Consider the following 12,779-nt stretch of genomic DNA (forward strand, 5'->3'; position numbering starts at 1 on the left):
TTTTAAAATTGGCTGACATACTAATTTTAAAAAATTAAATGCTAAACTTTTTAAAAACGGTTTTTTTCATTTAAATTAATGAGCAATTTATTTCCAATTTGTGTATTCTATACTGTGTAATACTGCATTCAAAACATCTGATAATAAAATGTAACTAACCATTCAAATTTAAAATACTTTAAAATACAAAAATAATTTATTATTCATAAAAATAAAATAGAATGCAACATACCATTTATAAAATTTCTACATCATTTAATATTTGTACAGTATTCTTACCGTAATTTGAAAAAATGTACAAACTGTTACAGTAAGAGAATATACAATTAATAATGCAGAATACGGTTTGTCTAATCATATTTTAATTATTGTAAAAAATATTTTGTTATTTTAATTTATATGCCTCACGCATTACAATAATTTATTGCTTAAAATTGCGATGATACTTGATAAGCGTGATGAAAAAGAATGATTATAGTTACCTTTTCCTTATGAATTAACTGCTAAGCTGACATATCCCTAGCTTTGAACAACAGTTCTCATTGTATAGTTGTATAATAACAATTATATAATTTATTAATGTGTATCATGATTAAAAAATAATAAAATTTGCAGGAATGAAGCAGAATAAAGTTTTTTGGTTTTGCCATTGCTGATGATGAAAATACGTAATACTCAAAGATTATTGAAAAAAATTATATGCACAGATTAGGATCAATGCTATGAAGCCATTATGTATCTGACGATACACATCATCAGTACAAGGATAACAGAAATAAACGTTTTCTTAACATTCACACTCCATTGTGCCAGTTGTAGTGGTTGTGAAAGTTTCATGTTATTCAGAAAGTACGTATTTTGCACTTCTGCTATAAAGTAAACAGAATTAGACGCCGCTCGTTATTGCTAAGGTAACACATTTGACGCTTGAGTTTTGTGTTTACGGTAGTATTCTTCATGGCTGAAGATGACAGAGAAATATTTCGCCTTTGGAAGATACGGCAGAATGCATTTCAAATGTGTCGTGATCGCGGTTTTCTGGTCACATCCTACGAATTAGACCAAAATTTTGAAGATTTTGTACGACAGTATGGGGATCGACCAAGCGAAGGAAAACCCGCCAGATCGGATTTGAGTTTCCTTGTTTCGCACGAAGAGGACGCTGCTGAAAATCTATTTGTTTATTTTGCTGATGAGAGAAAAGTTGGCATAAAGACCATAAAAAACGTCTGTTTACGTCTCCAGAGCGAAAATATGAGTAGAGCTATTATGATTGTTCAAGAACCGATGACGGCCATAGCCCGACATTCAGTAGCGGATCTCTCCCCTAAATATAAGTTAGAACAATTTTTGGAGGCCGAACTGATGGTAAATATAATACGGCACGAGCTTGTACCACGGCATGTCATCATGTCCAGTAAAGAAAAGGACGAACTGTTGGATAGGTATAAAATCAAAGAACATCAGCTGCCGAGGATCCAAAGCACCGACCCAGTTGCTCGTTATTATGGGGTTGTTCGCGGACAGGTATTTAAAATAATTAGGCCATCAGAGACTGCTGGCTATTACGTGTCCTATCGTGTTGTTGTCTGAATAAATGCTAATCTATTGGGGTTTCCCCGCGTGAGTTCGATCTCATCCTCGTCGCCAATGTAACGTTTACGCTTTTTATCAACAAACCAATCTTTTTTTATTTAACGAAACAACGCTTTTATTCAGTTAGGAATAACTATATAAAGTGATAACACACACGGCAATATTAAACTCGCTAGCACATCGACGCCAACGCCACTTTATGCAAAATTAGATCTCCTACTCTAGATTATTGATGTTTAGGTTGTTGAGGTCGTAATACCATTACAATACAACCTACTTCATTAGATTACTCTATGTAGTAATGCAAAATAACTGTTGTTTTACCTTGAGATGCAAGCTAATTATCTTTTAATTGTGTTTTCATCAGTATTATAATATTTTTCATTTAATTCTTTTTATTTTTTTTCTTATTCAAATAATTTTTAATTAATTGCGTTAATTCTGTAGCGTGCCGAGCTTTTCTTCCAACTGTTTCCTCCGTTTCTACCAGCTACATTGTCGTGGAGCATTACGAGACACATACACAACGGAACTCGGCATAACTATTTATTCAATAGTAGAATAAAAATGAACAACACACCAGCGGGAGAGCGCTATAAACACACACACTGATAGTCTTATTGCTAAGGATGTAAGTCAAAACGGTCGTTAACTGATGGACATGGCCACATGACGGGACATATTAAGTGCTGGATGTTGACAGCAGGCGCGCCAGCTGTTGCATCTCGTGACTAATTGATGGGCGTCTGTTTATCTTATGATGCAGCGGTGTGTTGATGGCCGTTATCAGAGACCATCGTTCGTGCCAGGCAAACTTTTAAAAACAATTATCGAACGAGATAGTACGATGAGCTTGCTGGGCATTATAATTCGAATCATTAACTGATTTATGTATTTTTAAGCATTTTATAAATTTTTAGTAATTTTTATTTCTTATTTCATCAGTTACAAAAGTATTTATTTATTTTTTTAAATGATAAATACAGAGTTATGGATGACATCTATAAATTGAACTTGACGATCATTAATATGCATGAATTTTACAAATATGGCGTAATATTGAGAGGAGAGGGCTTAACAAATTATAAACTTGTTTTTGGATGTTGTTTTGTAATTGTGATGCTGTCGAGTAAAAGATTCTACTGCACCAGTTTTGTAGGATGACTTCCTTATCGTACAACTTTGCGGGTATCGCAGTATGGTTAAATAGTGAACTAATGGACGAAATCTGGTTATCTGGATAGACGCTTGATTAGCATAATCCGCAAAAATAAGCATAATCCACTGCTAGCCTGTAGATTAGATTTTCTGAGAATCAATAGTTTATTTAAATTTGATTCTCTACTATTTTGTATTTTTTAGCAGGTTTACTAGTTATTTAAAAAAACTTTTTAAAATTAATATATACAAGATATTTTGCGCTTCTGCTTTGAAGAATACGTTAAAAAACAGAAACGTAATATAAACTGAATAATGAACTTGATTATCTTTTAATTGAGATAAGGTAAAATTATAAACAAAGAGGAAGTAATCCTTAATAAGTGCAGTGGTGCTGTAGTTGGACAAAATTGAAATGATTGGTTTTTATGAACTTGATTCTTTTTTAATTTGGGTTATTATTGCAATTCTTTGTATAATCACTGGGCGGTAATACTGAATTTTATTTTACATTGTTGAAGATTTTTTTAGCTTTATTTGTTTAGTTTCTATTTCAAAGGTTCTCAATTTTATGGCAAAGAAAAATGCAAAGGTAGGATTTATGTGGTTACTGGTGCGAATTCCGGTATTGGTAAAGAAATTGTTCGAGAACTGAACTATAGAGGTATTTGATAAAGAAAAGCTACTTGTATAACTAACTATATATGATCAATCATTATTTGAATGAGTATTTTTGTTGCATTCCTTTGGTTTCATTTCAAAATTTAATGTTTTAATGTTCACATGTTGTGAATCTATCATCATCGTAGGTGTTTTTTTTTTGTAATTTAAGGTGCTGTGGTTTATATGGCTTGTCGCTCTATGGAAAAAGGATACAGTGCCATTGATGACCTGGTGAAATTGGGTTGTTCGGCGGATCGGCTTCACATTTTAGAATTAGATCAAAGCTCATTCGAATCAGTGAAAGCTTTTGTTGATAAGTTGAACAGTTTAACGAACAAACTGGATGGAATAGTATTAAATGCAGGAGTGATGTATGTACCGAGATATCAGCTGACAAAGGACGGGCATGAATACATTTGGCAGGTGAATTATTTAAGCACTGTTCTTTTGTGTGAAAGTTTGATTCCTTTGCTGGAAAAGTGCCGTGACGAGGGTCGAGTTGTGATACTTTCTTCAAATGCCCACTTGTGGATAAATGATTTGAATATTCACTCGATTGACCGCCGTAATTATTGGAGTTCAGTTAAAGCTTATGGAAGAAGTAAACTGGCGCAAGTATATCTACTCAATACAGAAAATACAATGATAAAAATTTATTGATTGTACTTTTTAAGGTAATGTATACTGTTGCTCGTTCTGCGATGCTTCGACGTGAAGGCTATTTAGTAACGATCAACGCTTGCCATCCAGGAATTGTTAATACGCCACTGTTTCGTCAGGTGCCAATTTTAGGCAGTTCTACTTTCCAATCTGTAATAGCACCATTTGCATGGTATTTTTTGAAAAATGCCAAAGATGGAGCCCAGACACCACTGTACTGTTTGCTGTCGAAAGAACTGGGCAGTGTTTCAGGAAAATATTTCTGCGAAATGAAACAAGCTGAAGTGAATCCGTTAGTGGAGAATTCTGAAGCACGCCAAGCACTCTTTGAATACAGTTTGGAAGCATGCAATTTACTCAAAGATGAAAAAGCAGTTTTGTCTGAAAATTGAAATTTTCTCTTTTATGTATTTCCAGGCGTTATTTATTTCATGTAGATCTTTAATTAATAAACAAGTTTAGTTGTTTTGTGCAGTGCTATCGGATAATAATTTTTATGTACTACAGAGCATTGTTTGTTTTGAATATTTTTTAAATTTTTTAAGTAACACTTTGCATGTTTACTTTGAAAATATCGATAATCTGGAAATTCCGCTTGACAAGCGAACACCAGATGGCAAAGAGCTGGGTGTTACGAATTAGAATCGTCCAATTAGAAAGTGACTCAGGCATGCTTCTACTCAGGGAGTAGCATATGTTTATACGCCTTGAAATTGTTGTAGTTTATGATTAGGGAACATTCGTGCAATGCTTTGCAATTAAAAAGGAAATTGTTTAAATAAATGTTGGAACGAAAGCTATTAGTTTCCGTTTGCACCTGCATTTTTCTACTTTACTGTACTAATTGAGTTGAATTTTTTTCAAAATTCAGGCAACAGGTAATCTTATTGTTGCATTTTAAAAATTATTTTGAAGAAAAACTATTTTTTAATCCTTAAATTTTAAAATATTCCGAAATCCATAAAATGTTCTCACTTCTCAGGAAAAGCAGATCATTGCCAATTTTTTGCACAATTATTTTACTAAAGTATGTTTTATTAATATATTTTTACCGAACTTATTTGGTATTCATTTATAAAATTAATTACAATATTTGGTTTTGTGCATAACGTGATTGAATATGATCATATTGTTTTGTTCTATGCAACTGAAATTTTTGCTAATCGTCAGAATTTAATTTGTATAATAACATCATAAAGGAATGTTAAACTTTTTGCAGATTAATTATTTTGTTACAAGTGAAGTGTTTAATTTGTTATCTTACAATGTCAGTTGTAAAATTTACGCTGACTATAGTTGATACTTTATATGTGAAAATTTGAAGTTGAAAACTTTGCAAGTTGCTCATTTGAATATGCATACATATTTATTCTAAATACATGTATATGCGCAGAGGATATTGTTTCCATGTAAAATTTTGCATTACACTGAGCATGCAATTTAATGTGGTTTTGGTTTCAATTCAGACGTTTTCAAATGAACAGTACTGGTTTACTGATTTTAACACAACGATCATCAACGCTTAAAATTGGAATAGAATTTCTGCTTTTGAAAGCTTGCCTACACGTCAAGGATACATTGTTTATTTCGGTTCATGAAAATTTGGTCCGACAGTTGACGACTGAGAATATATGCAACTTTGTTCAACATACGTACAATGCAAGTTGTTCATTGGATAAGTCATTAGATGTCCGCTTGATGGTGGACAGTTTGAAAAGAATTGGCGACTGCAAGCGGAAGTTGAATCCCGAAACTTGCCTATTGCTCGACTGTGATCTTAGTCAGCTTGGCGATTTTTTCACCAGCAAAGAGAGATTGCATCTACCCATGCAAATGGTCATGCTTCACTTCGATAAGCAACTAGCTGACATGTCTGGTTTGTCTACGCAAATGACCACCTTCTGCTCGATGGAGAAGTTTTCCAAAGCGCCACAAACTTTGCCCATGTACAAGCATATTGTGCTCGGAGGGACTTTCGATCGGTTGCATGATGGTCACAAATTTTTGCTGACAATTGCATTGTTGTTGACCAAAAGACAGCTAACGTGTGGAATCACATGCGGATCAATGTTGACCAGTAATATTAGGAAAGAAATACAACAACAACAGCAGCAGCAGTAGAAATCTTTGTAATCATTGATTTAATTTGATTTAGATAAATTTTTGTCAGAGCTGATTCAGCCTGTGAAAGAACGTTGTAAAATTGTTGAACAATTTTTGACTGATGTCGATCCGTCGGTTCGTTTGGACATTGTGCCAATAGAGGATTCATTCGGTCCTTCTATAGATGACGCTTCCATGGATTGTATTGTTGGCAGTGAAGAAACTGCATCAGGCATTCTAAGGGTCAACGAAAAGAGGAAAAATAAGGTATATTTTTTTTAGAAACTATCTCTGTTTTTTAAATTATATTTTTTAAAATAGAATTTACCAGAATTAGCTGCATATGCGGTTTCTTTGCTTCAAGTGACTCAGAAAAACGGTGGTGTTAACAAGTTGAGTTCATCTGAAGCGCGTAAACAACTCTTGGGCTCAACACTTCGTCCTTTTGAAGTTTATTTATTTATTTATTTATTGAATAATAAGTTGATTTTATCTAAAACAAATCAAACAGTTGTTTAGAAATTGAAATCAAAATCCGAGTCAAAACCTTTTATTATTGGACTCACTGGCGGTATTGCTAGTGGTAAATCGAAAATTGCCGAATATTTAAATCACTGGGGTGCTTGTGTAATTGATTGCGACAAAATTGGCCACCAATCGTACAGTCCCAATACTGCTGTTTATGAAAAGTATTGTTTTGTTGTTTTTAATGTGAATTATCATTACAAATTATTTTAATTGCAGACTTGTAAATACATTTGGAAAACGAATTGTCAACCAATGCACTGGAGAAATTGACCGTGGCTGCCTTGGGAAAATTGTCTTTTCTAATCCTGTATAAAATTATTTATCGAATGTGAATAAATCGGTGAGAATTTCACCTGTTGTTCCAGGCAGCTTTGAAAGAACTCAACGAAATTGTATGGCCTGAAATTTTATCATTAGTCAAATTTCAATTGGATTCGATGAAGGAACGGAAGAAAATTGTAGTCATCGAAGCAGCCGTACTTATTCAAGCTGGATGGCAAAAATTTGTCGACGAAGTCTGGGCTTCTTTCATCCCTGTGGATGAAGTAGGATGCGGAATTTTTTTACAGTCTTTCTTTTTTTATTATTTCCATTCACTTTATTATAAAAAAAGTGAAAATTCAATTATGATGATGATCCTTATTTTTTTACAGGCAGTGAAACGTCTTGTCGAAAGGAACAAGCTGACCGAAGAGGATGCAAGGCGACGTTTGAATGCTCAATTGAGCAATGATGAAATTATCAAAAATTCCCACGTCGTATTCTGCTCTCTTTGGCACTACAGTTGCACAAAAATGCAGGCATTGGACCATTTGTATTTCGATTTAAATTTTTTCCCACAAAATGAAACTGTTTTCTTATCAATTAGGTTGCAAAAGCATGGCGTGATTTGTGGCAGCGCATCGATTTGTGATCACAGTTTTCACTCAACATGTTAAAGTTATCTTCGATTTTGATTCATTTTTTAATTAATTAGTAAGTTCATGCAACAAGATGATTTTTTTTACTTGAAACAATGCTAAATTCAGTTGTTTTATTTTTTAAATTTGAAGCAATATTTTAATGCAGTGTTCAATAATAAGCATTGTGCTTTTCAATGTTGAATTGTACAGTACCAGATAATTAGCTTTTGTATTTTATTATACAAAACAATTTTTAATGATAATTTTTGATATTGTTACTCACTCAAATGAAATTACTTTTTAACAATTAGATTTTTCATTTCATCAGTTCTATAATGGATCATTTAGTTTATTATGTTTATTACGCATGTTTATTCCATTCAGTAATTATTATAGTAAACATTGATTTTGTGGAAAGTACATTTAGATGAATAAATAATATTCAATTGACACTGAATAATTTTAAATAATTTACAAAAATTAAAGCTTTTTAAAGAGCATTTATTACTTATTTCTTAAGCAGATATGCTTGTTTTTTTGTATTATAAAAATAAACAGCATAAACGTTATCAAATAATTACACTTATTTCAGTTGATTGGCCCAATGCGCTAACAATCTTTGATGCGGGAAAAGAGAGTAAACAAGCGAAGCATTTGTTCAAATGCGGCGCTAAATTATTTCTATTATTTGTAAAATTGGAATTCTGATTTATTAGCATGTTTGCAATTATTGCTGAAGTAGTACTGGTTGATTTGTAACTTGATTTATTTGTTATTCGCTTTTTGTTATAGCTCTTTATGTGATTTGTTTACGACAAATCGTGGGATGTTGAATAAGTGCATTTTTCAGTCTTTGCTTCAGTATTCAATACATCAGTGCTATTTTTATTTTAACTTACAAGAATTGTGAATGATTTATTATTTATTATATGTTCAAATTGTTCATAAATAATTTTATAATAATTGAATAATTGATTAATTTTTCAAGTGAAAACATGAAAGAGTGATAAAGAAATTTCAATGTCTTTACTTTTAAAACTTTCTTTCTACATTTTTGATGACTTATTAAATCTTTTCAACTTTATAATTTCCATTTTTGAGTTCGCTTACAGCTTTGTCGATCCATGTGTAAAATACAGATACACGTGTATAGATGCCTGGATAGAACATTCTACCGCAGCCTATGCCGAAACTTGTTATTCCAAACTGTACCCATTGTCCAGTTTTGGCTTTGCAGATTAACGGTCCGCCAGAATCACCCTGAAAATATGCTTTCAATTGTGATTTTAATTAAAAAAGAATATGTGTGTACTTGACAAGAATCTGAACTCCCGTAGCTTTTTCCAGCGCACAACATTGTAATTGGGCTGTACAGGATTCTGTTTGAAGATCTGGAGCATTCTTTATCTGACATTATTGGGCACTGTGGCCTGCTGAAACCACACTGCTTAGTTCAGCATTTTCTGAAACGTATTTAATCGCTTAAATAATTTTAATTTTATGCTAAATTAACGACCAACGAACCTGCTGGTTCCTTCCCCCACCAGATAACAATGCAATTTGTAAAAACAATCCGTTCCATTTGTAAAGTAAGTTTTAGGACCGGATGCAAACCTGGGTCGAAACAATAAGTCGGTGAATTCTCTACCTGGGTCGCGTTAAGCCAAAAGTAATTGGCAATTATCATTACGTTTAGGCATTGTTCAGGGTGAAAATGAAGAATGGATTTTCACATCTGCTACTTTTCGAACCATTTGATTCGATTCTTTAATCAAACGATTGTGAACTCCCAGTACTACGGTTATGTTACTTTTGTCAATGAGTGTTTCACTAAATAGGAAAAATTTATTGCAAGTATTTTTTTCTAATTTCGAAATAATACTCATTGCATACTTTGCATACAAACAGTGAGCTGCCGTTAGCACTATGTTGCTGCTGTTTTCTTCAGATTGCACTTTTAAGAGGCTTCCACCACAAATAGTGTCTTCAGCATCATCATCAGATTTATTATCTATGTTGATCAACACTTGCCATGGCAGTGAATGTGGTCTTACTACTGAACCACGAACTATGCGCAAGCTGTATCCATTCACGACTGGTGAGTTTACACTTGTACCACAAGGAACCGTTTCGACAGTATACTGAAAAAATTGCTAAAGTTATTTGTTTAAATTAACTTATCTTTTTTCTGATATACTAGGAAAAAGATACTGATGCAGTGAAGAATGCCTTTCAAATGCTTGGAAATCATTTTTCCGTATTGTTCAACTAAGTGTGCTCCAACTAAATGTGAACTTTATTAAATGGAAATTAAACTGCACTTTTCATTTATTTAACAATTTAATTTAATTTAATAAAACTGATTGTTTATTTTTGCAAATTATTCCTAAATTTTATAGTTGCAATGTTAACATGTACTTTATTAAGTGATGATTTTTCCTTTTTTTACAATACACTGTAAAATATTCTAATTTTATTCTTGCAATTTTTTTGTGCTTAGTTGATGTTTGCATTTTAGTTTGACACAGTTCTATTAAAATTGTGTATTTTAAAGAAAAAAAGAAATATTATTACAATTGCATTATCTTCTTTATGCATTGTCTTTTATTTACTTTTTGACGTAAACATATTACGAATGACAGCATCTTATGTTTATTTATCATTAAACTAAATGACTTATGATGAATTATTAAATAGTTATTAATGAATCAATGAAAATGATTTCATCACCCTTCCCTGATGAGACATTTTAAAAAACTACTACTTAATTTAAACAAACCGTACATGACAATGGTGAAGCAGGTATAGAATTAATTAAAATATTCATTTCTAATTTATTTTTTACATTTATAATGGGCACAAAAAATCATTTTATCAAAAATCTGTATTTCGTACATAATCGGCACTTCTTGTTTACACGCAGATCATAATGGACGTAATGTTTAAGCACATAATGTTTAAACATTTGCTTTTCATACATCATCTTAAAAGCAGACTATTGTTTATTTCTACAACACAATGTTGGAATTTAGGTGACACTGAATATCTGATCTTTGATCCTTTGGCTTTTTTCCTTAATTTGTCAGCTCAATTCTATTTAATAAAATTTTTCAACCTGGTAGATGTTCATTACTGTTTTAATGTGAAAGCTCTGCATTTTATTAACGCTTATTGGAAAATTTAGAACAAGCAAAACGCTACTTAATTTTGAATAGCACATTGGAGATTCAGACCTAACCGGCATAGTAGAACATTGCTCTTTTGATGACAGACCAATGTACATTACAAAAAGAGTAGTATTGTTTTCTCTTTTTCTATGAACTGCATAAATGAATTTAAGCGATTCGTTAAAATAATTTTTCACATTTTTAAAAAAATTGCAGTTATGCAGAAAAAGCAAATGATATTAGGAATTAACATTATTTCAGCTCTTCTTCCTGTATTATCAAACTTGGCTTCATTTATAATAATTTTACATCCATTTATAAGCATCACTTTTAGAGTCATAGTGTTGCGCAAGCATGTCATTTCTGATCGAAATACGATGTAAACGATAAAACGATAGACATATACCTGATCATCTTTTAGACCTACTGTAGGCAACAGGTGGCAGAGGGATCTGCTCAGTGGAGATCCGTTGTGTTGTGCCTTGGTCGTACCTGTTATTCTGTGTTTATTTCCGTAGCAATACGACAAAGATTTCACTGAGCAATTAGACAAAGAAAACCATTACGACAAAGACTTCACGGCCAAATAAAATGAAAACCAATACAACAAAGATTTGACGGTCTAATAAAATAGCGTGGGCAAAGACCAATGAGAGAAAAGCGGGACCGAGTAAAACCACCCCTACGACATTAAAATGCTGTTACGCATAATGAAAAAACTCTGCAACATTGTAAAAAATTCATTTTATTTCTATTTAATCTAGACACAAAATAAATTGTTGACCATACAAGCATTTCTAGAAATTATTCATATCTTAAATCGTAAAAATAAACTGAACTTATCATGAAAAAGGATTTTTTCATAAATTTTAATATTAAAAATCGAAACCATTGTCAAAGTTAGAAAATGTAAACAGATAACTGAGGGCTGAATTTTATGAACCAAAAACTGATTTTATAAAGCAGTTGCTTATTGAGTACTGAGCGAACTACAGTAAAAAAATGATAGCAATCAGAGAAGTTGAAAAGCAACTGTTGAGAAATCTTTTCTCAATACCTGCTCATCACTATCTAAAAATCCCAGTGGCAACAAAACATTGCTCCTGGTACGAAAACAACGGTTGCACAACGCCAGTTGCACACCTTGTTTTTCTCAATGGAAAAACAATGGAAGAGCAATTAAGCGGTGAAAAGGTCAGCGTCCTGTCATATATCTGCCACAACTCCGGTGGCCAGTTGCTGAAAAAGCGTCAAAGTGAAATGTGGCTGACAGCACGCCTGTTCAGACCCCGGCTAAGCTGCACAGTCTGAGAGATTGCGCAACCAAGCCGACTTCCTAATTACTTTTCGACAATCTAGGTCACCAGACGCGGAGTGAGGTCAAGAAAAAGATATAAATACAAGTGCGGAGGGAGGAGGGAACATTAACACCAACATTAACTCCAATCACACGGAACACGCCGTCTCGAACACCGCCTGAACCGTTTCTCTTGCTATATCATTGTATTACTCACTGTTTTATTCTGAATAAACCGATTCTTAGTCGAACCCGTTGTCACTGATATTCTATAATTAACATATACAGTCCACTACAAAAAGGATCCTCAAGTTCGAACTAAAGATTCTTCAACAGCAACAATAAAAGTTCTTTACAATGTGGCAAAATTCTAGAAATAACAGTACTCTGCTCTCGTCCGCAAAAATTCGACCACAAGTTGGATTTTTCTTTTACTTACCCCTCCATGTTTTTTACAAGTGGTTGTTCTCAGGCAATTTATTGGGGAGATTTTACTCGGTCCCACTTTTCTCTTATTGGTCGTTGCCCACGCTATTTTATTGGACCGTCAAATCTTTGTCGTATTGGTTTTCATTTTATTGGGCCGTAAAGTCTTTGTCGTATTGGTTTTCCTTGTCTAATTGCTCATTGATTCAAACTCTTCAGTGTGATTAGCTGTAATATTTTTTTTATTTCATTGTTCAAATATCCATTTAGGATTACGTA

The 12,779-nt window shown here is 32.9% G+C and overlaps 4 protein-coding genes across 4 annotated transcripts; 3 read left to right on the forward strand and 1 right to left on the reverse strand.

Moving 5' to 3' along the window:
* Positions 1-957: 957 nt before the first annotated feature.
* Positions 958-4,469, forward strand: Tsp_08940 (retinol dehydrogenase 12). Its single transcript, XM_003382034.1, has 4 exons — positions 958-1,527; positions 3,286-3,418; positions 3,587-4,032; positions 4,092-4,469. Exons 1-4 carry the CDS (start codon positions 958-960, stop codon positions 4,467-4,469), a joined length of 1,527 nt encoding a protein of 508 aa, XP_003382082.1.
* A 1,084-nt stretch (positions 4,470-5,553) lies between these two features.
* Tsp_08941 (coenzyme A synthase) lies at positions 5,554-8,223 on the forward strand. The gene is made up of 8 exons (XM_003382035.1): positions 5,554-6,154; positions 6,248-6,447; positions 6,502-6,630; positions 6,700-6,869; positions 6,925-7,015; positions 7,074-7,253; positions 7,362-7,466; positions 8,203-8,223. Exons 1-8 carry the CDS (start codon positions 5,554-5,556, stop codon positions 8,221-8,223), a joined length of 1,497 nt encoding a protein of 498 aa, XP_003382083.1.
* Positions 8,224-8,675: 452 nt separating this feature from the next.
* Tsp_08942 (peptidase, S1 family) lies at positions 8,676-10,893 on the reverse strand. Its single transcript, XM_003382036.1, has 3 exons — positions 10,849-10,893; positions 9,344-9,751; positions 8,676-8,870 (listed from the first exon to the last, which is right to left on the reverse strand). Exons 1-3 carry the CDS (start codon positions 10,891-10,893, stop codon positions 8,676-8,678), a joined length of 648 nt encoding a protein of 215 aa, XP_003382084.1.
* Positions 10,894-11,779: 886 nt separating this feature from the next.
* On the forward strand, positions 11,780-12,088 carry Tsp_08943 (putative leukotoxin-activating lysine-acyltransferase LktC serotype A1). Its single transcript, XM_003382037.1, has one exon. The coding sequence runs from the start codon at positions 11,780-11,782 to the stop codon at positions 12,086-12,088; it is 309 nt and encodes a 102-aa protein (XP_003382085.1).
* The last annotated feature ends 691 nt before the right edge of the window (positions 12,089-12,779 follow it).

This window comes from Trichinella spiralis (genome assembly GCF_000181795.1).
Source record: "Trichinella spiralis strain ISS 195 chromosome Unknown Scfld1, whole genome shotgun sequence".
Taxonomy (NCBI): domain Eukaryota; kingdom Metazoa; phylum Nematoda; class Enoplea; order Trichinellida; family Trichinellidae; genus Trichinella; species Trichinella spiralis.